Here is a 27,084-nt window from a genome sequence, read left to right on the forward strand (position 1 = left end):
TTGTCAGTGACACTGGAAGCCTCTCTGATCTCTGACATTCTTCATCTTCATGGTGAGCATGCCAATGCCCTAACTGACTCTCCACTGCACTAATATTTTTGCTCATCTTACCAAATGATTGATGTAGTTCTGCAACCAAAGACTACATTCCTTATTGTCAGCAATTTCACCAATCCTTGTGTCATGATTACATTTTATAACTATTAACTCACTTGTAGCAATTTGATCCCTGAGACTAGGACTAGAGATCATAGATTAAGGGTGCAAGGTGAAATTTATTAGAACCTGAAGGGGAACTTATTTACTCAGGGTGGTGTGGGTATGGATGGGGTTCGATTGCAACACTTCAGAGAAGTTTGGATAAGTACATGATTGGGAGGGGTATGGAGGGTTTTGATCAGGTGCAGGTCGATGGGACTTGGCAGAATAAGTTTTGCATTGTCTAGATGGGCTAAGGGGCCAGTTTCTGTATTGTCATGCTGTGCAACTTGCACCTTGGTAGGTGGGATTTAAAGGGACTGCGGTGTTAAGGGCTGATCTGTGCTGATGAGCAGAGGGATCTTGGAGTCCAAGTTCACAGCTCCCTGAAGGTGCCTTCCCAGGTTGACGGGGTGGTTAAGAACACAAGAAATAGGAGCGGGAGTCAGCCATTCGGCCCATTGAGCCTGCCCCACCATTCAATAACATCATGGCTGATCTGTCCGTAAACTCAGCCCCATCTACCTGCCTTTTCCCCATAACCCTTTATTCCCCTGCTATGTAAAAATCTATCTAACTGTATCTTAAGTATATTTAGTGAAAAATCCTCAACTGCTTCCCTGGGCAGAGAATTCCACAGATTCTCCACTCTCTGGGAAAAACAATTTCTCTTGAGGCAATGTCCCCTAGTTCTAGTCTTACCTACCAATGGTTAAGAAGGCATATAGCATGCTTACTTTTATTAGTTGAAGCATTGAATTCAAAAGTCAGCAAGTTATGTTGCAGCTTTATAAAACTAGTTGGAGTATTGCATACAGTTCTGCTTGCACCATTATGGGACGGAAGCTGTCTGGATTAGAGGGTATGTGTCATAATGAGAGGTTGGACAAACCTGGGTTGTTTTCTCTGGAGCTGAGGAGGCAGAAGGGAAATCTAATAGTGGTTTATAAGATTGCGAAGCATAGATAGAGTAGACAGACAGTATCTTTTTCCCAGGGTTTAATACCAGAGGGCATGCATTTAAGGTGGGGGGGGGGAATTTCAAAGTAGATGTGAGGGGCAAGTGTTGGGTGCCTGGAATGCACTGCCTGGGGTGGTGGTAGACACAGATAGAACGGAGATTTTTAAGAAGTGTTTAGATAGGCACATGAGTATGAGGGAAATGGAACAATGTGGACATAGTGTAGGCAGAAGTGATTAGTTGTCCATTTGCTTACTAATTGGTTTATCACAACATTGTGGGCTGAAGGGCCTGTTCCTGTACGGTACTGTTCTATGACTGGTACATGAGTCAGACTTCCAATTACAAAATTAACTCTTGACTATCACTTACAGAGGATTCCTCTTGTCCTCACCTACCACCCCACCGGCCTCCGTGTCCAGTACATAATTCTCCGAAACGTCCACCACCTCCAACTGGATCCCACCTCCAAACACATCTTTCCCTCTTCCCCTACCACTTTCTACTTTCTGCAGGGATCGCTCGCGACGTGATTCCCTTGTCCATTCATCCCTGCCCACTGATCTCCCTCTTGGCACTTATCCTTGCAAGCGGAACAAGTGCTGCACCTGGCCCTACACCACCTCCCTCACTACCAGTCCTTCCAGGTGAGGCGACACTTCACCTGTGAGTCTGTTGGGGTCATATACTGTGTTCGTTGCTCCCAGTGTGGCCTCGTATATTGGGAGACTGCTTCGCCAGAACAAGTGGGATCTCCCAGTGACCATCCATTTTAATTCCACTTCCAATTCCAATCCCGATATGTCCATCCAAGACCACCTCCACTATCGGGATAAGGCGACATTTGGGTTGGAGGAACAACACCTTGTATTCCATTTGGGTAGCTTCCAACCTGATGGCCTGAACATGGATTTCTCAAACTTAAAGAAATGCCTCCACCACCACCCCTTCATCATTTCCCATCCTCTTGTCTCTCTCTCATGTCATCTCTGCCTGCCCAACACCTCCCTCTGCTGCTCCTCCCCCCCTTTTTTCTTTCTTCCATGGCCTCTGTCTCTTTCACCAGCCAACTTCCTAGCTCTTTGCTTCATCACTGCCCCTCCAAGTTTCACCTATTGCTTGTGTGTTTCTTTCTCCCTTCCTCCCACCTTTCAAATCTATTCCTCAGCTTTTTTTCTCCAGTCCTGCTGAAGGATTTCAGCCCAAAACGTTCACTGTGCTTTTTTCCCTAGATGCTGCCTGGCCTGCTGAATTCCTCCAGCATTTTGTGCATGTTGCTCAGATTTCCAGCATCTTCAGATTTTCTCTTGTTTGTCTCGATTATCTCTGCCTCTTATCACCAAGTCAGTTTTGGAACCAATTTATTACATTTGAATGTACATAGGTATTACATTTACTGTCCTCTAGTCATCTGGCACCTCACCTGTGAAATTATCCAGCAGTCTCCTTTCTTGCTTCCATAGCTTGATGCATCTCATCAGGGTATTTAGCCTGCTAACTCTTCCTTAATGATAGAATTTCACACCCACCCTCTGAATTCCCCAGCTACAATGTTCTCCACCTGCATCCTCTGCTTCCACATGCAGATGGCCATTTTGGCCTCTAATGGGCTCTGCTCTTTCACTAGTTCCCCTCATGCCCTTAATATACATGAAGCATTTTGCTTTTGCCTTAATCTTTGCTGCCAGTCATATATTCTCATTCTCCACATCCTTCAAGATACTGATTTATGTACCCCATTTCCCCCAGTTTTACACTCCTGTGAGGACACCCTCACTTTCAGTTTGCTGAAGCTGCAGTTAGCCATCTGTAGCAACACACAAAAATTGCTGCTGGAACTCAGTAGGTCAGGCAGTATGTTTGGAGGGAAATAAATAGTTGCTATTTTGGGCCAAGACTCTTCATCAGGACCCAGGTTGTTGAAGGAGTCAAGGGAGAAGATTGCTGGGGTCTCGATGAAGATCTTTGTCCTCATCGACAATGGGCAAGGTTCCAGAGGATTGGAGAGCACCCTGTGTTCTTTGTTCAAGAAAGGAAATGGGAATAGACCATAAAATTGTGTCTTTCACATTAGTCGTAGTGGAACTATGGATGGAATTTATCCTCTTTTGTCCTTGTTAGGGACAATCAACATGGCTTTGTGCAGGGCAAGTCATATTTTACTAACTTGATTGAGTTTTTGAGGAGGCAGTGAAAGTGTTTGAGGGTACTGTAGTGGATGTTGCCTGAATGGGTTTTGGACAAGATCCATCATGACAGGTTGGTCTGAAAGGATAAGGTACATGGGGACAATGGTGACTTGGTAGTTTGGATTCAAAATTGGCTTGCCTATAGAAGATAGGGCTGTATGGGAAGGCTGTTACTTTGGCTGGACATCTGTGACCTGTGGTGTTCCACAGGGCTTGGTGCTGAGGCCTCTTTTTTTAAATATAATTTTTATTGAGTTTTCAAAAAGAATACATGAAAAGATAATATCTACCCTCCCCCCTCCCCTTAACCCTCCCCCCCCCATATAAAGTCCTACCTAAAAAAGAAAAGAAGAAAAAAAAGAAGAGTCGCTTGGGTATTGGAAGGTTTCCACATGCTCCATGGAATTCAAAATAAATTTGGTATACTTATTCGTTACTTTCCCCAAGGGACCAAGATCTTTATTGGAGCACTTAAATATGCCATCCTATCTTTTGTAAATAAGGGCGCCAAATATTCAAAAATGTTACATATTTATCTCTTAAATTATAAGTAATTTTTTCGAGTGGAATAGACTAGTCATTTCATTATTCCAACGATTCATACTTAAATACGAATCAGATTTCCAAGTAACTGCTATAGTCTTCTTAGCTACTGCCAGTGCAATTTTTATAAATTCTTTCTGATATTTATTCAATTTAAGTTTCGGCTTTATCCCTTCAATATCACCTAATAGAAATAATACAGGGTTATGTGGAAGTTGAGTTCCAGTAATTTGTTCCAATAAGACTCTTAAATTTATCCAAAAGGGTTGAATTTTAAAACAAGACCAAGTGGAATGTAAGAAAGTACCAATTTCTTGATTACACCGAAAGCATTTATCGGATAGATTTGAATTTAATCTATTTAATTTTTTGTGGTGTAATATATAATTGGTGTAAAAAATTATATTGTACTAATCTAAGCCGAACGTTTATTGTATTTGTCATACTGTCAAGACAGAGTCTTGACCAATTTGTTTCATCAATATTAATATTCAGATCTGTTTCCCATTTTTGTTTTGACTTATGGATTCCTTGTTTAATTGTCTGTTTTTGAGTCAAATTATACATACAAGAAATAAATTTTTTAATTTTCCCTTTTTGAATTAAAGTTTCAATTTCATTAGGTTTTGGCAAAAACATTGACCCAACTTACCTTTTAAGTAAGCCCTTAATTGAAGGTAACAAAAGAAAGTGTTATTTGATATTTTATATTTATCCTTTAGTTGTTCAAATGACATCAATATACCTCGTTCATAACAATCTCCTATAAATTTAATCCCTTTTTGGTACCAATTATATAAAAGTTGATTGTCCATTGTAAAAGGAATAAGTCTGTTTTGGAACAGAGGTCTCCCTGCTAATAAATAATTTCTGTATTTCATTATCAACATTTATCTTATTCCATAGATCAATCAAATGTATTAATATAGGAGATTCTTTCTTTTCCCGTATCCATTTAGATTCCCATTTATATATAAAATCTTCAGGTCTATTTTCTCCTATCTTGTCTAACTCTATTTTAATCCATGCTGGTTTTCGATCATCGAAGAAAGACGCAATAAATCTAAGTTGATTTGCTTTATAATAATTCTTAAAGTTTGGAAGTTGTAACCCTCCTAACTCAAATTTACATGTCAATTTTTCCAATGATATTCTTGACATTTTACCTTTCCAAAGAAATTTTCTCACACATTTATTTAACTCTTGAAAAAATTTCTGTGGCAATTGTATTGGTAATGTTTGAAACAAATACTGTAATCTAGGAAATATGTTCATTTTTACAACATTGACTCTACCTACTGATGTTATTGGTAGTATCATCCATTTGTCAAGATCTTCTTGAATTTTTTTTCAATAGTGGTAAATTAAATTCTTTACATCATTATCAAGTCTTATACCTAAATACTTTATACCATTTACCGGCCATCTAAATTGGGTTGCTAACCGACATTGACTATAGTCTCCTTTAGTAAGAAGTAAAATTTCACTTTTATCCCAATTTATTTTATAACCTGATACCTTCCCATATTCATCCAATCTAGAAGATAATTTATGTAACGAATGTTGTGGGTTTGTTAAGTAAATCAAAACATCATCGGCAAAAAGATTAATTTTATATTCCTCCTGATTAACTCTAAAACCCATAATATGTGGATCAATTCTGATTAGTTCTGCTAATGGCTCTATTGCCAGTACAAATAAAGCAGTGATAATGGACAACCTTGTCTAGTTGACCTTTTTAACTGGAATGGTGTTGAAATTTGAGAGTTTGTCACTACTTCAGCCTTAGGGTTAGAATTTAAAGTTTTAATCCAATTTATAAAAGATGTTCCTAACCCATATTTTTCTAATACTTTAAATAAAAAATCCCATTCTAATCTATCAAATGCTTTTTCTGCATCCAAGGCTACTACTATACTCTTCTCGTCCCTTTTTTGTGCCAAATGAATTATACTGAGTAGCCGAGTTACATTATCTGCCAATTGTCTATTTTTAATAAATCCTGTTTGATCCATATGTATTAATTTTGGTAAGTATTTAGATAATCTATTTGATAAAATTTTTGCTATTATTTTATAATCAGTATTCAATAAAGAAATAGGCCTGTATGATGTTGGTTTCATAGGGTCTCTGTCTTTTTTTGGCAATACTATTACAATCGCTGTTGAAAAAGATTCTGGGAGTTTGTGTTTTTTCTGCTTGACGTATTAACTCCATAAAGAGAGGAAATAATAAATCTTTAAACTTTTTATAAAATTCAGGTGGAAAACCATCTTCTCCTAGAGATTTATTACTTTGAAGTGATCCTAAAGCTTCTTCAACTTCTTTTAATGTAAAAGGCATATCTAATCCCTTCTGTTCTTCCGAGTTCAATTTTGGAAGAGTTACTTGTGATAAAAACCTTTCTATCTCATTAACATCATTTTGTGATTCTGATTGATATAATTCAGAATAGAAACTTTTAAAGGTTTCATTTATTTCAAGAGGTTTATAAGATATTTTATTTGCACTTGTTCTAATTGCATTTATTGTTTTGGAAGCTTGTTCTGTCTTCAACTGCCAGGCAAGAATTTTATGTGCTCTCTCACCTAACTCATAATACCTTTGCTTAGTTCTTATAATTGCTTTTTCCATTCTATATGTCTGAAGTATATTATATTGTAACTTCTTATTGACAAGTTGCCTTCGTTTTTCTTCCGACATATATCTTTGAGATTCTTTTTCTAATTTTGTAATCTCTTTTTCAAATTGATCTGGTTCTGCCATATATACTTCCTTAATTTTAGACGTATAACTTATTATCTGGCCCCTCAGATATGCTTTCATCGCATCCCATAATATAAATTTATCATCCACTGAATGAAAATTTGTTTCCAAAAAAAATTGGATCTGCTTTTTCATAAAATCACAAAAATCTTGACGTTTTAATAATGTTGAATTAAATCTCCATCTATAAGCCACTTCTTCCTTATCAGTCATTATTATTGTCATTAATAAAGGAGAATGATCTGACAATATTCTTGCTTTATATTCCATATTTTTCACTCTGTGTTGAATATGCATTGATAGTAGAAAAAAATCTATCCTTGAATAAGTTTTATGTCTATGAGAATAGAACGAATAATCTCTTTCTTTAGGATTGATTCTTCTCCATATATCAATCAAATTTAAATCTTTCATCGATGATAAAGTTAGATTTACTACCTTCGATTTTATAACAGCCTTAGTTGATCTATCTAAGATTGGGTCTAAGCAAAAATTAAAGTCTCCTCCAATTAATATTTTTTCATGTGCATCCGCCAAATTCAAAAAAGCTTCTTGTATGAATTTTGCATCGTTTTCATTTGGTGCATAAATATTCATAAATGTCCATAATTCAGAAAAAAGTTGACAATGTATAATCGCATATCTCCCCGCAGAATCGGTTATTACATTTTGTATTCTAATTGGTAACGTTTTATTGATCAAAATTGCTACTCCCCTCGCTTTTGAATTAAATGAAGCCGCAACAACACTACCCACCCAATCTCTCTTTAGTTTCTGATGTTCTGTTTCTGTTAAATGCATTTCCTGTAAAAAGGCTAAATCTATCTTCATTTTCTTAATATGTGTTAAGATTCTTTTTCTTTTCACTGGTCCATTAAGCCCATTAACATTAAAACTCAATTCAATAAATTAGTCATTATTCTTAACAAAGTTACTCCAATCTAAAACATTACTTATCTTCTCAACTCTCATAGTTCCTTGGGGAATCTCTTTGAACTTCATGTTGCTATGTGTTCCCCTCCCAACCCTCCGGGCAAAAAGAAAGAAAAAGATAGAAAAGATACAGAAAAAGAAAAAACAAAAAACCTTCCCACTAATGTTGTGAATGAAAAGATACACAACACTACCCCCCTCCATTTTGCGGGTCGTGGCTAAAGCCACACTTGCACACATGATTAGCGTAGCAATTGGTCAGAGCTTCTTCCAGCTCCCCCGCAACAAAAAAATTATATATATATATATATATATATAAAAAAATTAATGTTACTATTCCCTAGTATTCCAAATTTTAATCTTTCTTCCCCCCCTCGTATAATTAATAATATTATTTATATATTCATCTGCCCAAAAATCCAACAAGTCCATTCTTGACCCAGTCTTCATCTTCAATCTATCTCGCCCCCTGGATTTGTTCTTGTATCTGGTGAATATTCAGAGAATCTCCCACAAACTGCTCCGCTTTCTGGTAGTCATCAAAAAATCTTTTTTCTCCACCAGGCAAAATAATCTTCAAGGTTGCAGGATAACGCAATATAAATTGATAACCGTGATCCCATAGGATTTTTTTCACTGGATTAAATTTCTTCCTTCTCTTCAAAAGTTCATAACTTATATCAGGGTAGAAAAATACTTTGTTCCCTTGAATCATCAATGGCCCTTTTCTATTCTTGGCAGCTTGGGCAGCTGCCTGTAGAATCCTTTCCTTGTCTTGAAATCTTAAGAATTTTATTAAGATCGATCGTGGATATTGGTCATCTTGTGGTTTTGGTCTTAGAGCTCTGTGTGCCCATTCAATTTCAATTGATCGAACCTCCTCTTTCATTTGCAAAACTTCCGGGATCCATCTTTGAAAAAAATTCTATTGGATTTTCTCCCTCCATACCTTCTTTAAGACCAACAATTTTGATATTATTACGTCTACTGAAATTTTCCAACATGTCCACCTTCTCCAAGAGTTGATTTCTTTCCGAGTTCCAGACAAGCAGATCATTTTCTGTTTTTTCCACTCTATCATTCATATGCCCCATTGCTCTTTCCATCTTCTGAAGCTTGTTATCCATTTTATCCTGTCTTTTCATAGCTTTATTATAGCACATCTTCATATCTTTAAGCTCTGCTCTTACTTTTCTTAGTTCAGCTGCTAGTTGCAATAAAGCCTCTTTTATGTCTCCATCATCTCCTTTACTTCCAATCTCTTCCTCCTCCTCTTCATCTGTATTCTCTGCGGAATCCAATTCTGACTGAGTCACTTTCAGTTGCAGTGGCCGTCGGTTCTTGTAGTTTGAGTTGTGTCGATTTGTGCATGCGCATTTCTGGCATCTTCTTCCTAGAGACCACTACCACCGCCATTGCTCCCTGTTCTACGCCGGAGATAGAATACATCTCCTCCGAAGGAGATCCAACCTGAGTCCGAAGCTCCATCGCTGCAGTAGGCCCTTTCTTCTTCCCATCTCGCGGCAACTTCGCAACAACAGACTTCTTCTGTTGCGGTTTACGAGGCACATCGTAAAGTAGTCTTGCAAAGTTTATAAATAGTTTTCAGAAAGTATTTATTAACTTTGTTTTGTTTAACCGGTACTACTTGAATTTTTACGGGAGAGCTGGATTTACACGTCTCAATCCCACGTCACCACGTGAAGCTCCCCCCCAGGCCTCTGTTTTATAGGTGTAGAGATAGTGGAATATGAGCCACATTGCCCAGCAATCCCATGATTTAATCCTAGCTTGATCGTGGGACAATTTACAATGACCTTTTAATTGGTACATCTTTGGACTGTGGGAGGAAACCGGAGCATATGGAGGAAACCTACACAGTCACGGGGAGAATGTACAAACTTTTGACAAGCAGCAGCGGGACTTGAACCTGGGCCCCCGGACTGTAGAGTATCGTGCTAACTATTATACTACTGTACCTCCCTGAAACGCAGATCAGTTGCGGATATGGGCATATGAATAGAATTTATTACTGGAATGATGTGGAACCTTTGGAAAGGGTTCAGATGAAGTTTACCATCATGCTAGCTGGATTAGAGATTGAGTTATAAGGTGAGTTTAGAGAAGCGTATTGTTTTCTCTGGAGTGTTGAAGGCTTGGGGAGTCCTGATAGAAGTTTATAAGATTGAGAGGCAGACAGGGTAGATGGAATATTTTTTCTCAGGGTAGAAATTTCAAGGACCAGAAGACTTGCGTTTAAGATGAAGAGGGGGGAAAAGTTGAAAGGATATGTGCTTGAATAAGTTTGTTTACACAGAAGTTATAGGGACCTAGAACCAACTACAGTGGGGAATGGTGGAATTAGGTAAGATAGTGGCATTTAAAAGGCTGCATGATTATGCAGGAATTGGAAGGATAAAGATCACGTACGGGCAGAAGTGAATTAGTTTACTTCAACATTGTTGTTAGTGCATTATACAGTGGCATGCAAAAGTTTGGGCACCCCTGGTCAAAATTTCTGTTACTGTGAATAGCTAAGCGAGTAAAAGATGAACTGATTTCCAAAAGGCATAAAGTTAAAGATGACACATTTCTTTAATATTTTAAGTAAGAAAACTTTATTTCCATCCTTTACAGTTTCAAAATAACAAAAAAAGAGAAAGGCCTGAAGCAAAAGTTTGAGTGTCCTGCATGGTCAGTACTTAGTAACACCCCCTTTGGCAAGTATCACAGCTTGTAAACACTTTTTGTAGCCAGCTAAGAGTCTTTCAATTCTTGTTTGGGGGACTTTTACCCATTCTTCCTTACAAAAGGCTTCTAGTTCTGTGAGATTCTTGGGTCGTCTTGCATGCACTGCTCTTTTGAGGTCTATCCACAGATTCTCGATGATGTTTAAGTCAGGGGACTGTGAGGGCCATGGCAAAACCTTCAGCTTGTGCCTCTTGAGGTAGTCCATTGTGGATTTTGAGGTGTGTTTAGGGTCATTATCCTGTTGTAGAAGCCATCCTCTTTTCATCTTCGGCTTTTTTTTTACAGACGGTGTGATGTTTGCTTCCAGAATTTGGTATTTAATTGAATTTATTCTTCCTTCTACCGGTAAATGTTCCCCGTGCCACTGGCTGCAACACAAGCCCAAAGCATGATTGATCCACCCCCGTGCTTAACGGTAGGAGAGGGGTTCTTTTCATGAAATTCTGCACCCTTTTTTCTCCAAATATATCTTTGCTCATTGCAGCCAAAAGGTTCAAAGGAACATCTGAATAAGCCTGATACATTTTGGAAACAAGTCCTGTGGACTGATGGAGTTAAAATAGAACTTTTTGGCTGCAATGAGCAAAGGTATGTTTGGAGAAAAAAGGGTCCTGAGGACGGGTCTCGGCCTGAAACGTCGACTGCACCTCTTCCTATAGATGCTGCTTGGCCTGCTGCGTTCACCGGCAACTTTGATGTATGTTAGCCTTTTACAGATGGTGATTTGTTCAAGGAAGCAATGGCCATTACCGCAGAGACTGTTTTTAATGATTTTAAAAACAAAAATGGCATCACAACCGCAATACATAATATACCGCTTGGCCCTGCAACAGTGACAAGGAGGGTAGAGTCACCGTCAGAGGACGTGAATATTTTTCACTATAGTTCGATGAATCCCTGGATGTAATGCAAACAGCTCAGCTTGTTGTATTTGTCAGAATGGCTTTCCAGGAATTTACAACAAAGGAGGACTTTACAATGAGTTTAAAAAATATGTCGTGAAAATGACGTCCCTAATCATAAACTGGTGGCAATTACTACTGATGGGGCCGAGCAATGCGTGGTGTGTGCGTTAGTTTTATAGCACTGAAAGTCAGTGCCTACTTCGGGTCAACTTATCTATGTGAAATTGCATATTCACAGATGAAAATTATTAAATCTAAGTACACGAGCTGACTTACTGACAGACACCTCACTAGGGTTGCCAACTTTCTCACTCTCAAATAAGGGACAAAAGTAGCAGTCAAATCCCGGGACGTTTGTGTTTACCCCGAAAAGACTACAATGACCGTGAAGCCTTGCGCAGGCACCTGTGTGCGCATGCGCGTACGTGCCGATTTTTTTTTACCCCACGAATCAGTTTTGGCTTAATTTTCATTATTTTTACTTTATATAGGCTGTGTATTTATCATATCATTCCTGCTTTTACTATATGTTAGTGTTATTTTAGGTTTTGTGTGTTATTTAGTATGATTTGGTAGGTTAGTTTTTTGGATCTGGGAACGCTCAAAATTTTTCCCATATAAATTTGTGGTAATTGCTGGTTTGGCGTAAAGCATTTCGGCACGAAAGGTTGCATAGGAACGCTCTACCATAGCAGGGGACAGTTGGCAACCCTACACCTCACAGGCTGTCTCAGACTGGCTGTAGTTATGAGCCAAATTTCAGGGAACTAGCAAAAAGTATTCAGCCCCAGTCATCACATTGAGTGCAAAAGTCAATTTTTATTCATTTATTTTTTGTGTTAAAATAAAATTAAATAATGAAACTTAGAATTAAAGGTGTGAAGTATTGTAATATTCTTAAAGACAGCTATGGCCTGTTTGATATGCTAGTTACAGTGTTTTCTTGTTTGAATTAATTTGAAAGTTTGACAAAAGTATTTTGTGTACTTCAAATACAATTTGCCCAAATAAAAGGCCTCAAATTGGAAGTACAATCTGAGCTGCTTTTTCTCTAAACGATTTAGTAGGTAGATTTTGCCTTTCACTGAGGTCGAGGTAGGGGATCTTGGGCATAAAAAGGTTGGTGACCACTACTGTAAACAATGAATTAAGTACTGACTATGTCTGTGACTGCAGTGTGTTTGAATAATGTCTCACAGCTGCCTTCTTTGGAGCAAAATGATTAAAGTTCGTCCAGATCCACATAAGATGTCTCTGGGCTTTTCACACCTTTTGATTTTGACAAAAAGCAGTACCTAATGGAAATTAGACATAACATTCCTTTCTTAATTAAAGCATAAATTTGACGGATGTTCTTATCTTTGTAATTAAGTTGTGGCTCCAGCAAACCAGATAGGACATTCTTTTCTTTATTTAAGGTGGCTGGAGTGTCTGACAAATTGATTGTACTTTTGTATCAATAGTCCATTGACTTGGCCGGAATAGTTATCAAACTGATTGTTCTCTGTATCATTAGCCCATTGACTTGTCCGGAATGGTTATCAAACTGATTGTTCTTTTGTATTAAACATAGAAACATAGAAAATAGGTGCAGGAGTAGGCCATTCGGCCCTTCGAGCCTGCACCGCCATTTATTATGATCATGGCTGATCATCCAACTCAGAACCCCGCCCCAGCCTTCCCTCCATACCCCCTGACCCCCGTAGCCACAAGGGCCATATCTAACTCCCTCTTAAACATAGCCAATGAACTGGCCTCAACAGTTTGCTGTGGCAGAGAATTCCACAGATTCACCACTCTCTGTGTGAAGAAGTTTTTCCTAATCTGGGTCCTAAAAGGCTTCCCCTCTATCCTCAAACTGTGACCCCTCGTTCTGGACTTCCCCAACATCGGGAACAATCTTCCTGCATCTAGCCTGTCCAATCCCTTTAGGATCTTATACGTTTCAATCAGATCCCCCCTCAATCTTCTAAATTCCAACGAGTACAAGCCCAGTTCATCCAGTCTTTCTTCATATGAAAGTCATATTGGTTTTATAACTTCTGACAATTCTGACATCGGGCAGTGAACTCGTAGAACCGCCGGGGAGATGAGAAAGGGTCTCTCCCTGATGTCGGGTCAAAGTTCACTCGCCGGCTGAGCTCGAAGAAATAAACGGGTGAAAAGATAAGTAACAATCTTTTTGTGCTGTTGTTATTTGATCCAGCAAAGTTGCATTTATAGACTTGCCTGTACGTTAGCTCTTCTATCTCCTGTTGACTGTTTGGGAGATCCATAATTCACTCCCAGCAAATTCTTGCTTGTTGGAAAACTCCACCCGTACAGTCTCGTTCGCAGTGCTTTGTGACATCACACGCATTTCACTGTGTGTTTTGACGTACATCATTTGTTTCAGATCAAATCAGTGAGGATTGTGCTAGTCAGTCCGCAGATGTCGCTGGGCTTCTGGCGCCAGCATGGCATGCCTGCAACTCAGTAACCCTAACGTGAATGTCTTTTGGAAGACGTGGGAGGAAACTGGAGTGTCATGGGGAGGGTGCACAAACTCCTTGCAGACAGCAGTTGCAGTTGAACCCCAATCTTATGGATGGTGTTGTAAAGTGTTACGCCTACTGCTACAGTGCTGCTAGGGAGATTTTTTTTTAACAAGCTGCTTAGTAGGTTAATTGGTCATTGCAACTTGTCATGTGATGAAGCTTGGGTTTAATAACTGGTTTGCAGCTTGTTGGGCTGGAAGAGCCAGTTTCATATTGTATCTCTAAATAAATTTGTTTTAAATACATGCTATGTCGGCCTTCTATCCAGGCTATTTTTTTTCCACAGTATACCTAACCTTGTTTTGTTTTCGTCTGCATCCTTGCCCAACAAAAATCTTCTGATCACAGTCCTGAAAGATCCAATAAATTCCCTCACAGAACTTATCACTGGAATCTCACTGAAACCTATGGAATATTGAAAGGTCTAGATAGAGTGGATGTGGAGAGGATGTCTCTTATATAGCGGGGGAGTTTTGGAGCAGAGAGCACACCCCCGGATCAGAAGGATGTCTCTTTAGAACTGACTTTCTTCAGCTAGAGGGAGATGAAACTGTACAGTTCATTACCACAGATGACAGCGGAGGCCAAGTATTTAAAGTGAAAGTTGATAGGTTCTTGATTAGTAAGGACATCAAGGGTTACGGGAGAAGGCAGGAGAATGGGATTGAGAAGGCTAATAAATCAGCCATGAAGGACTTGATGGACCAAATGACCTAATTCTGTTCCTATGTCTTATGGTCTTGTTCTTCCCCTGAATGAAATGTCACTACCACTTCAACATTACCCACTCAGCCCACACCTCCCTACGTACCCTACCTATGCTTCACATAATATGAACCTCTATCAGGCATTCCCCACAAACTCCGACATACTAGAGAAAACTGTCTGCCTAAGCATTCCTCATATCACAAACACTCTAATCCAGGCTGTATGTTGGCAAACCTCTTCTGCCCCTTCTCCAATGCTTCCGAATCCTTCCTGTAATTGGGCACACAAAGCTACAGACGTGGCCAAATCTGAGCTTTGTACAACTGCATCATGACTTCCTGACTCTTGCCCTTTATGTACCTAGTGATGAAGGCAAGCATCTTGTTTATTCTGTACACTATCCACCTTCAGTGAACTATGGACTTGGACCCCAAGATCCCTCTGTACATCAATGCTTTTAATAGTCCTGCAGACTTTCCTCAGATTCCAATTCAGAGTTATTTATTACACATACATGGAAACATACAGTGAAGTGTGACATTTATGTAAACACACCAAAGGATGTGCTGGATGCAAGTTGTAAGTGTCATCACACATTCCGGCCCACAGTGCTCGGCAGAACAACAAGTAACATTAGAAGGAACAAAAACCACTGAAAAACCAGTCTCTTTCCTCCCTCCCACTCACCTGTACACACGGACAGTTCTCCAACTTCAGGATGGGTCTCCAGGACATGGCCACCAAGCTTCGATGCCCAGACTTCCTAATGACTTTCTGGCTTTGATCTTCGGTATTGACCGACTAGCCGATGATGGGACTCTGAACATCAGGCTTGATCTCTGGGCTCACTGACTGACTGACGCTCATACCTCCTCTTCAGATGATCATCTGATCCTAGGATCCTCCAACCAGGGACAGCCTACATCTACAGATGTCTTTCATCACCCATCCGCATCACTGGACTTCAAGCGCCTGGACTCTGGATGTCCTTTGTCCCCATGTCCACATTGTTGGACTTCAAGTGCAGAGTGGAGGCTTGACCTGTTAACTTCACCACATCTCTGTCCCTAAGCCATAATTTGACATCTGTCACTCCTCTCTGTCCCCAAAACCATCCCTGCAGATTATTAAAAATAATACAGCTAAGTATGAGCCATGATCTCAATGGAGGCCACTGCTTGGTGCCATCTTAACTGGCAACTTTACTCTTGTATTTGATCTCCCAAAGTGCAGCTCCTCCATCTGTCATTTCTGCACTCATATATCCAGCTGTATTCCTCAATGACCTTCTTTTCTGTCTGCAACTACAACACAACTTGATTGAGGTTTATTTTGAGGAGGTGATTGGTAAGGGTAACTTGCTTATCTATATTTTCTTCTAAGTAATTTACTTACTGTATATCACAAACATCAGAGGTCTCAACACCAATCTCTGCCAACCTCCATCCGGAATAACACCCTACCACCTCTGCTCTTTGTCTTCTATAGGTAAGCCCATTCTGAATCCACATTATCTAAAGTCACCCTGGAATCCCATTTTCTTAATCTTCCTGATTAACTTATCATTAGGGACCTTGTCAAATGCAGTACTAAAGTCCATGTAGACAACATCCACTGCCCTACCCTCATCAACCACACAGTCACCTCTTTTAAAACACTCAATTCAAGTTCGTAAGACAGTGTTGTCAAAAGATTTATCAAACTTGAGTTCCATCTGCCAATGCTTGTTCCAACTTTTTGACTAGTCTATATCCTGTTGTAGCTTTAGACATCACCTTCCTCACTTTCCACAATGCCAACTACTTTTGTGTCACCTATAAACTTACTGATCATACCTTCTACATTCACAGCCAAAGCATTAATTTTGAAACAATAACAGTCCCGGTACTGATCCCTGTAATATAACACTGGTCATAGATGTCCTACCAGAGAAGTATCACCCTCTGCTTCCTATCAAGCCAATTTTAAATCCACTTAACCAGCTCACCTTGGATCCCATTGTCTTAACCTTCTGGACCAGCCTACCATGAGGTCCATGTAATCCTAATCTACTTTAAACTCCTGAGTCATAAGGCTTTAACAGATTCTGATGTATTTTAATAGTAAAAGCTTTAGATGCTGAAGAATATTTGTTTTCACCATTGATGGCCAATTAATTGGGGTTTTTTTTTGAATAGATGTGTGTCCAAAACTACTTCAACTTGGAGTTATCTAACAATCAAGCAAAAGCACACACTGCCTGATCTGCCATATGATTACGGTGCATTGGAGCCACACATTAGTGCGGAGATAATGCAGCTGCATCACAGCAAGCATCACGCCACCTATGTCAACAACTTAAATGTTGCAGAGGAGAAATATGCAGAGTCCCTGACAAAAGGTAAGTAAGTATAAGATTTACAATGCAATGAATAACATTAAATGCCCTTTTTTTTTTAAAAAGAAAACCTGCAACCCTAACCCCTACACCAGTTCTTGTGCCACACATTCAACCTCCCAAATCATCTTGTTCTTGCCTTCACTGAGGCGTGGCACAGGCAGCAATCCAGAGACCCATTGCCCCCTCCTACCCCCCCGAGGTCCTGCTTTCAACCTCCTACCTAGCTCCTTGTATTCTCTTTTCAGCACTTCATCCCTTTTCCTACCTGTGTCAGTGGTAACCCGACAAAAAAATCTGCAAATGCTGAAAATCCAAGCAACACACACAATGCTGGAGAAACTCAACAGGCCAGGCAGCATCTATGTAAAAGTTGACATCTTGGGCTGAAACCCTTCATCAGGACTTGGAAAGAAAGATGAGAAGTTAGAGCAAGAAGCTGGGGGGAGGGGAGGAAGAAGTACAAAGTCGTAGGTGATAGGTGAGACTAGGGGAGAGAAGTAAAGAGCTGGGAAGCTGTCAAGTGAAAGAGATACAGGGCTGGAGAAGGGAGAATCTGATTGGAGAGGGTCTGTAAGAAGCTGTACCCACATGTATTTCTTGTAGATACAGCAATCAGGAAACTGGAGGGCTCCCTCATCTCTCACATCTTGTATGAGGAGCATACCACAGACTCCCGATCCATTCTCACTACTCTAGCTGGGCACTAATAGATGAATCACAGCCCGGCTTCTGCCTTTTGCCAATGCCATGTTCCCCATTTTAACCGTGTCCCACAATGGCAACAGGTTATTAAGAAGGCAAACGGAATGTTGGCCTTCATTGCTAGAGGGATTGAATTCAAGAGCAGGGAGGTCCTGCTGCAACTATACAGGGTACTGGTGAGACCGGACCTGGGAATACAGTGTGCAGTTCTGGTTTCCATACTTGAGGAAGGATATACTGGCTTTGGAGACCGTGGTTCACCAAGTTGATTCCAGGGATGAAGGGGTTAACTTATGAGGAGAGATTGAGTCTCCTGGGACTATACTCTGGAGTTCAGAAGAATGAAAGGGGATCTTATAGAAACATACAAAATTTTGAAAGGGATAGCTAAGATAGAAGCAGGAAAGTTGTTTCCATTGGTAGATGAGACTAGAACTAGGGGACATTGCCTCAAGATTCAGGGGAGAAGATTTAGGCTGGAGATGAGGAGAAACTGTTTTTCCCAGAGAGTGGCGAGTCTGTGGAATTCTCTGCCCAAGGAGGAAGTTGAGGTTTCCTTACTGAATATACTTAAGAAACAGTTAGATAGGTTTCTACATAGTAAGGGAATTAAGGGCTATGGGGAAAAGGCAGGTAGATGGAGCTGAGTTTATGGACAGATCAGCCATGATCTTATTGAATGGTGGGGCAGGCTCGATGGGCTGGATGGCCTATTCCTGCTCCTGTTTCTTATGTTCTCTGCTTAAACCTAGCTTCAATCTCTGCAGGGAGTCCGGACAGGCTTCACTTGCTTTTTAAATCTGGCACTTAAATTCCACAAGCAATTGTTGCTGTGATTTCACTATCTGCGGAAAACCCTGCAAGACTCCACTTTTCAGTAGTGGGGATTGCCCCCTTTTCCAACTTTCATAATCAGATTTATGATGTGAAATTACTTGGTTGCAGTGCAAAGGCAAAAAAAAAACATTGAATTACAGAAATAAATGAATAGTGATTGTAATGCCATTAGTTTTAAGATGATTATGGAAAAGCATAGGCTGGTCCTTGGGTTGAGATTCTAAATTGTAGAAAGGCCAATTTTGAGAGTATCGGACAGGATCTGTCAAGTATGTTTGGAACTGTCTGTTTTGTCGAGATAGTGCCACTGTACATAAGCAACTCTCTGCGGACTGCAAGGATTTGTACCAGTTTTCCTCTTAAATATACTCCTTTTGAACTGCTTTCGCTGCAACCTGCACTTAAATGTCCTCTTAACAGACTACAAAATCAAATCAATGATCTTCAGCTCTCACATTAGATGGTTAAATGCAGAGCAGTTAAATGCGGAACCTGAAAACACCAGTGCCAAGGTCAAGGCCGAAAACATGGTAGGAGAGGCAGAATTCAAACCAGGTTGAAGCACAGAAGGATGAGGCCTCTCTGCCTACCATCTTGTTAGCAAATGTAGTCCCTTGAAAATAAGAATTGATCTCAGGGCAAGGCTGCTGTATCAGAGGTAGATGAGACAGATCTCAATTTTTTTGTTACATTGAGACTTGGTTAGTAGCGAACTGGCCGTACGTGGCTATCCGACCAGAAGGCTTTATGATTTTCGGAATGGATCAAGACTGGAATTCTGGTGAGGAAAGAAGTGGCGGCATTTGCTTATTAGGCAATTCTTGTTGCTGTTATGTCAACTTCTTGTGCCCTGACTTAGAACCACTAGCGATTTAATGTAGACCATTCTATTTGCCTCGAGAGTTCTCATCCGTGGTCCTGACCTCAGTTTACATGCAGCCAGCAGTCCATTATAAGCAAGCAAAACTGCACAGTGCTGTCTGTAAACAAGCTTCACTTCTGAATGAGCTCAATGCCTTCTATGCTTGCTTTGACCACCAGTGTAGGGAGGAACCACTGCACGCCACCATGTCTGCCCTAGATCATTGGGACAGCAAAGACGTATACATCAGGATGCTCTTTATCAATTACAGCTCAGCATTTAACACCATCATCTTCTTGAAACTAATCAGTAAACTCGAAGACCTGGGCCTCAATACCCCCTTGTGCAATTAGATCCTGGATTTCCTCACTTGTAGACCCCAGTCTGTTTGGATTGGCAAAAACATCTCCTCTACAATCTCCATCAGCACAGGAGCATCACAGGGAGGTGTACTTAGCCCTCTGCTTTACTCGCTTTACACCTCTGACTGTGTGGCTAAGTACAGCTCCAACACCATACATAAGTTTGTTGATTGTACCACTGTTGTGGGCTGTATCAAAGGGGGTGATGAATCAGCATACAGGAGGGAGATTGAAAATTTGGCTGAGTGGTGTAATGACAACAACCTCTCACTCAATGTCAATAAGACCAAGGAACTGATTGTAGACTTCAGGAAAGGGAAAGCAGGGGTCCATGAGCCAGTAATCATCAGAGGATCAGTAACTTTAAATTCCTAGATGTCATTATCTCAGAGGACCAATCCTGGACCCATATAAATATTATTGCAATGAAACCACGACAGCATCTCTACTTCCTCAGGAGTCTGTGGTGATTCGGCATGTCATCGAAAACCTTGGCAAACTTCTATAGATGCGAGGCGGAAAGTGCGCTGACTGGCTGTATTATGGCCTTGTATGAGAACACCAATGCCTTTGGGTGGAAAATCCTACAAAAAGTAGTGGATTCAGCCCAGTACATCATGGGTAAATCTCTCCCAACATTGAGCACATCTACATGAAATGTTGCCGTAGAAAAGCAGCATCCATCATCAAAGATCCTCACTACGCAGGCAATGCTCTTTTCTCGCTATTGGCATCAGGTAGAAGGTGCAGTAGCCTCAGGACTTGCACCACCAGGTTCAAGAACAGTTACTACCCCTCAAACATCAGGCTCTTGAACAAAAGGGACAGCTACACATATAGGGACTCTTATATTGTTATTTGATGCTTATTATTTATTGCTATTTATTTATATCTGAATTTGCACAGTTTGTTTACAGTTAACAGTTCCAGATGGTTATAGTTTACAGTTATTGTTCTCTAGGTTTGCTAAGTATGCCTGCATACAAAGAATCTCAGGGTTGTATGTAACTTGCATGTAATCTGATAATAAATTTCATTTTGAACTTTGAACATTTCTGACAAAGGTGTACTTGATAAGTGGGAGCCTTTGAAAGTGAAATTTTGAGAATACAGAATTTCTATGTTCCTGTCGGTATTAAAGGCAAGGATAATAGGTTTAGGGAACCTTGGTTTTCGAGAGATATTGAGGCCATAGTTGAGAAAAGGAGGAGGTGCTTAGCAGGTAGGAACAGATGAGGTACTTGAGTATAACAAATGCAAGAGGACACTTAACAAAATCAGGAGGGCTGAAAGAAGGGATGCAGTTGGTTTGACAAAGTGAAGGAGAATCCCAAGGGATTCTGCAGATATTTTAAGAGCAAAAGGATAGCAAAGGCCAAAGCTGGTCGCCTGGAAGATCAGAGTGACCATCTATGCATGGAGCTTAAATCTTTTGCACCTGTATTTACTGAGAAGTTGGACGCAGCTTATAGGAGTGAGACAAACAGCAGTGAAGTCTTGGATTCTGTACAAATTACAGAGGAGGAGTTTGCTGCCTTGAGACAAGTTAGGGTGGATAAATCCCCAAGGCCTGACAAGCTGTCCCCTCACACCCTGTGAGGCTATTGCAGAAACTGCAGGGGCCCTATCAGAAATATTTAAAACATCCTTACCACGGGTGACTTGCTGGAGGATTGGAGGGTGGCTAAAGTTGCTCCATTGTTTAAGAAAGGCTCGAAGAATAAGCCAGGAATTTATAGGCCGGTAAGCCTGACATCAGTAGTGGGCAATTTATTGGAAGGTATTCTAAGGAACCAGATATATAAGTAATTGGATAGCCAGGGCCTGAATAGGGGTAGTCAACATGGCTTTGTGTGTGGTAGGTCGTGTCTAATAAATCTTTTTCAAGGTAATTACCAGGAAAGTTGAAGGCAAAGTGGTGGAAGGCACTTCTCTCTGTAACTGGATCCTGGACTATTTGATAGAAAGGCCACAGTCAGTCTGTGTTGGAAGAAACATCTCTAGTTTCATCACGCTGACCACTGGCGCTCCCCAGAACTGCATGCTCAGCTCGCTGCTGTGTATGACTGATTGTTAGATCCAGTTCAATTGAATCATCAAATTCGCTGATGACGCAGCAGTGGTTCGCCTCGTCAACAACAATGAGACGGAGTACTAAGAGGAGATAGAGAGGCTGGTGGAATGCTGTGAGTACAAAACTTCCTCAGTGTGGACAAGACCAAAGATAGAGGCTGACCACTCCTCACTACATATACACAGCTCCCCCTCGGAGAGGGTTAGGAGCACCAGGTTTCTGAGAGTGCACATAGTGGACTATCTTACCAGGTCACTCAACACCACCTCTTTCATCAGGAAATCAGTGGTGCAGGAGCATTATCGGGAGTGTCCTGACCAGCTGCATCACCATCTGGTACGAGAATTGCAAGGCATCTGACCGCAAGTTCCTTCAAAGGATTGCGAGGTCTGCCAAGGGGATTATCGGGGTCTTTCTTCCATCCTTTAAAAATATTTAACATGAGTCCTGCTTATGCAGGGCCTTAACCTTGTCAGTGATTCCTGCCACGTGTCCAACAATCTCTTGCCATCCAACAGGAGGTACCATAGCATTAGGACAAGAACCAATTGGAAAACAACTTCTTCCCCCAGGCCACAAGGCTACTGAACTCCCTGCCACCACCCAGGTCGCATCACGTATGAAGCACCAGTAGAGTTATACTGTTTACTTTCTAACTTGTATCATATATGCACTTTATTATTCATTTAGTTGTGGTAATATGACTGTGTTATGTGTGTGAATTATATGTATTGTGCTGTGCACTTTGGTCCAGAGAAACGTTATGTCTTTTGTCGAGATACATGTGTATGGTTGAATGACAATGAACTTGAACTTAGATGCAGCGTACATGAAACTTAGCAAGGTCTTTGACATGGTCCTGCATGGGAGGTTGGTCATGAAGGTTCAATCACTTGACATTCAAGATGAGGTGGTATATTGGATTAGACATTGGCTTCACAGAAAAAGCCAGAGAGTGGTAGGAGATGGTTGCCTCTCTGACTGGAGTGCTATAACTAGTGGTGTGCCCCAGGGATCGGTGCTGGGTTCATTGTTGTTTGTCATCTTTACCAACAATCTGGATGATATTGTGGTAAACTGGATTAGCAAATCTCGGATGACATCAAGAATGGGGATGTAATGGACAGTGAGGAAGACTATGAAAACTTGCAGCAGGATCTGGACGAGCTGGAAAAATGTGCTGAAAAATGGCAGATGGAATTTAATGCAGACAAGTAAGAGGTATTGCATTTTGGGAGGACAAACCAGGGTAGGACTACGTGATGAGTGGTAGGCACTAAGGAGTGCAGTAGAACAGAGGGATCTGGGAATACATGTCCATAATTCCTTGAAAGTGGCATCACGGGTATATAGGGCTGAAAAGAAAGCTTTTGGCACATTGGCCTTCATAAATCGATGTATTGAGCACAGGATATGGGATGTTGTGTTGAAGTTGTATAAGATGTTGGTGAGGCCTAATTTGGAGTATTGTGGGCAATTTTGGTAATCTGCGTTCAAAAAGGATGTCAGTAAGATTGAAAGAGTACAGAGAAAAGTTACAAGAATGTTATCAGGACTTGAGCTGAGTAATGGGGAAAGATTGAATTAGTTAAGACTTTATTCCCTGGGGTATAGAAGAATGAGGGGAGATTTGATAGAGGTGTACAAAATCATGAGTTTAGATAGGGTAAGTACAAGCAGGCTTTTTCCACTGAGGTTGGGTGAGCTTAAACTAGAGGTCATGGGTTAAGGGCTAAGGGTGAAATGCTTAAGGGTGAGGACTTTCACTCAGAGGGTTGTGAGAGTGTGGAATGAGCTGCCTGAGCAAGTGGTGGATGTAGGTTCGATTACAACATTTAAGAGAACTTTGTATAGGTACATTGATGGGAGGCTGTATGGAGGGCAATGGTCCAGGTACAGGTTGATGGGACTAGGTAGATCACTAGTTCAGCACAGACTAGATGGATCGAAGGGCCTGTTTCTTTACTGTAGTACTCCATGACTAAATACACACTAAGAAGGAAAAATGAGGTAATGTCTGTGGACCATTCAAAAATCTAATGGTGGAGGAAAAGAGCTGTTTCTGAATCGTTGAGTTTGGTTCTTCAAATTCTTGTACCTTCTCCCTGATGGTAGTCGCAAGAAGAGGGCACATCCCAGATGGTGAGGGTAATCAGTGATAGATGTGGCCTTGTCGAGCTACAGCCAGTTGAAGATGTCCTTGAGAGTTGTGCTTGTGGTAGAGCAAGCTGAGTCTGAGCCTCTACAGCCTTTTTCAACTCTGCATTGGAGTCTCCATACCAGGCTCTTTTGCAACCAGTCAGAATGTTCTCACCATACATCATAGACATATGCCTTTGAAATAAAATTCATCAATTCTCTTCAAATTCCTAATAAAGTATAGCCGTTGGCATGCCTTCTTCATGTTTGCACCAATATATTGGACCTAGGATAGGACCTTTGAGATATAGATGCCCAGGAACTTGATGCAGTTGACTCTCTCAGCTGCTGGCACTCGATGACGATTGATGTGTGTTCCCTCACCTCCCCTTCCTGGTCCACAATCAATACTTTGGTCTTAAAAACATTGGGTGTGACATTGTTGTTGCAACACTATTCAACCAGCCACCATATCTCACACCTGTAAGCCTCTTTATCACTTTCTGAAATTCTACCAACAACAGTGATGTTATCTGTGAGTTTCAGGTGGCTTTTGAGCTGAACTTAGCTAAACAGTCATGAATGTAGGAAGAGTAGAGCTGTGAGCTAAACACACATCCTTGAGATTCTCCTGTGTTGATTATCAGTGAGCAGGAGCTGTTATTACTTATCCGCATGGTATGTAGTCTCCCGATGAGGAAATTGAGGATCTAATTTCAGAGGGGGGTATAGAGGCCCAGGTTTTGAAGCTTGGTTAATAGCACTTAGGGAATGGTAGTGTTAAATGCTGAGCTGAAATAGATAAACAGTAGCCTGACATAGGCATTGTGGTTCTCTAGGAGTTCCAAAGCAGAGTGGAGAGTCATTGAGATTGCATCCACTGTTGTGGTGATAGGCAAATTGTAGCAGGGCCAGGTCCTTGATCAGCCAGGAGTTAATTCTAATCATAACAAACAGGTAGACTGGTCAGGGAGGAGATGTGTCCACAAGAGGGAGAGTCCAGGACCAGCCTCAGAATAGAAGGATGTCTGTTCAGTTAGAGGGTAGTGTATCTGTGGAATTCATTGTCACAGGCAGCTGTGGAGTCTTAAGTTATTGAGCATATTTAAAGTAGAAGTTGATAGGTCCTTGACTAATAAAGGCATCAAAGGTTATGGGGAAAAGGCAAGAGATTGGGGCCGAGAGGGAAAATAAATCAGCCATCATGGAATAGCAGAAGACTCGATGAGCTGAATGGCCTAATTCTGCTCCTGTGTCTTGTGGTCTTATACCCAATCTTTCAGTACACCTCATTATGTTAGATGTGATGCTATGCCTTTGGTTATGGAGGAGGCTCTTGCATACCAGAGTGATTGCTGCCCTTTTGAAGCAGTTGTGAACCTCAGACCACAGTAGTGAGAAAACAGGCTCGAATACCCCAGTCGGTGTACATGGAAGCTTGATTTTTAAAAAAAATTTATTTTGAGTTATGGGCTGGAACAGGCCTTTCCAGCCCAACGAACTGCACTGCCCAGCAACCCACCTATTTAATCCTGGTCTAATCACAAGATAATTTAGAATGATCAATTAACATACTAACCATTAATTCTTCTCAAGTTCTCATGTCAGCATGTTTTCCTCAAGGGAATATCTTGCCTGACAAATCTATTGGAATTCTTCGAAGAAATAACAAGCAGGATAGACAAAGGAGAATCAGTTCATACTGTATATTTGGATTTTCACAAGGCCTTTGACAAAGTAACACACATGAGGCTGCTTAAGAAGCTACGAGCCTATGGTATTACAGGGAAGATTCTAGCATGGATAAAGCAGTGGCTGACTGGCAGGAAGCAAAGATTGGAATAAAGGGAGCCTTTTCTGGTTGGCTGCTGGTGACTAGTAATGGTCCAGAAGGGTCTGTGTTAGGATCGATTCATTTTATGTTATGTTAGTGACTTGGATGATGGAATTGATGGCTTGTTGCAAAGTTTGCAGACAATATAAAGATAGGTGATGGGGCAGGTAGTTTTGAGGGAGTACAGAGACTACAGAAAACCTTAGATTAGGAGAATAGGCAAAGAAGTGGCAGATGGAATACAGTATCATGAAGTGTATGGTCATGCACTTTGGTAGAAGAAATGAAAGGGTTAACTTTTTTTGAATGAAGAGACTGAGATGCAAAGGGACTAAGGAAAGATGTGCCAGTGCTTTTATTGAATACATTTTTACAAGTGAATAGTTGTTTGTAAAATAAGTTGATCTAAATAACTTGTTTAATATATTTTAGGTGATGTCACAGCCCAGATTGCTTTACAACCTGCATTGCGATTTAATGGTGGCGGTCATATTAATCACTCTATCTTCTGGACCAATCTGTCTCCAAGTGGAGGAGGGGAGCCTGCTGGTAGGTATTATTTGTGGAAATGTTATAAGCACTTTCACATAATTTAAAATGCTTGTGTTCAAATAGCTAAGCACATTTAGCTTTTAAAATAATGAATTAATAAGTACATTGTTAATTATAATATTACAAATCCATTTATAGAATATGTACTGTATGTAGTGCAATTTTTCCCTTTGATATATTTACAGTCTGAAAGTACTATATATCAGGGGTCCCCAACCTTTTTTGCACCGCGGACCGGTTTAATATTGACATACTCTTGCGGACCAGCCGACCCGGGGTGGGGGGGGGGGGTGTGTTCAAGTAGGGTTAAACTCACCTCTGCATGTCTTTTACAGTTAGGGTTGTCAACTTTCTCACTCCCAAATAAGGGACAAGAGTAGCAGTCAAATCCCGGGACACTTTACCCCAAGAAAGACTACCATGAAGCCTTGTGCGGGCACCTGTGTGCGCATGTGTGACGTGCACATGCGCGTACGTGCTGATTTTTTTTCCCACAAATCGGTTTTGCCTTCATCTTCCTGACTATACTGTACATACATTATTTCTACTTTGTATAGGCTGTGTATTTATCATATCATTCTTGCTTATACTATATGTTAGTGTTATTTTCGGTTTTATGTGTTATTTGGTATGATTTGGTAGGTTATTTTTTGGGTCTGGGAACGCTCCAAAATTTTCCCATATAAATTAATGGTAATTACTTCACTTCACGCCATTTCGGCACGAAAGGTTTCATAGGAACGCTGTACCTTAGCAGGGGAAATACGGGACAAGGGCGGTCCTGTATGGGACAAACCAATTTAGCCCAATATACGGGATGTCCCAGCAAATACGGGACAGTTGGCAACCCT

General features: G+C 40.7%; 1 protein-coding gene across 1 annotated transcript in view; it reads left to right on the forward strand.

Moving 5' to 3' along the window:
• Positions 1 to 27,084, forward strand: part of sod2 (superoxide dismutase 2, mitochondrial) — a 54,504-nt gene that overhangs the window by 12,951 nt on the left and 14,469 nt on the right. Inside the window, exons 2-3 of the mRNA XM_063056594.1 lie at positions 16,669 to 16,871; positions 26,114 to 26,230. Of these exons, the coding sequence (XP_062912664.1) occupies positions 16,669 to 16,871; positions 26,114 to 26,230 (320 nt within the window). The remainder of the gene's footprint in view (positions 1 to 16,668; positions 16,872 to 26,113; positions 26,231 to 27,084) is intronic.

The sequence above is a fragment of the Mobula hypostoma genome, chromosome 8, assembly GCF_963921235.1.
Source record: "Mobula hypostoma chromosome 8, sMobHyp1.1, whole genome shotgun sequence".
NCBI classification, from domain to species: Eukaryota; Metazoa; Chordata; class Chondrichthyes; order Myliobatiformes; family Myliobatidae; genus Mobula; species Mobula hypostoma.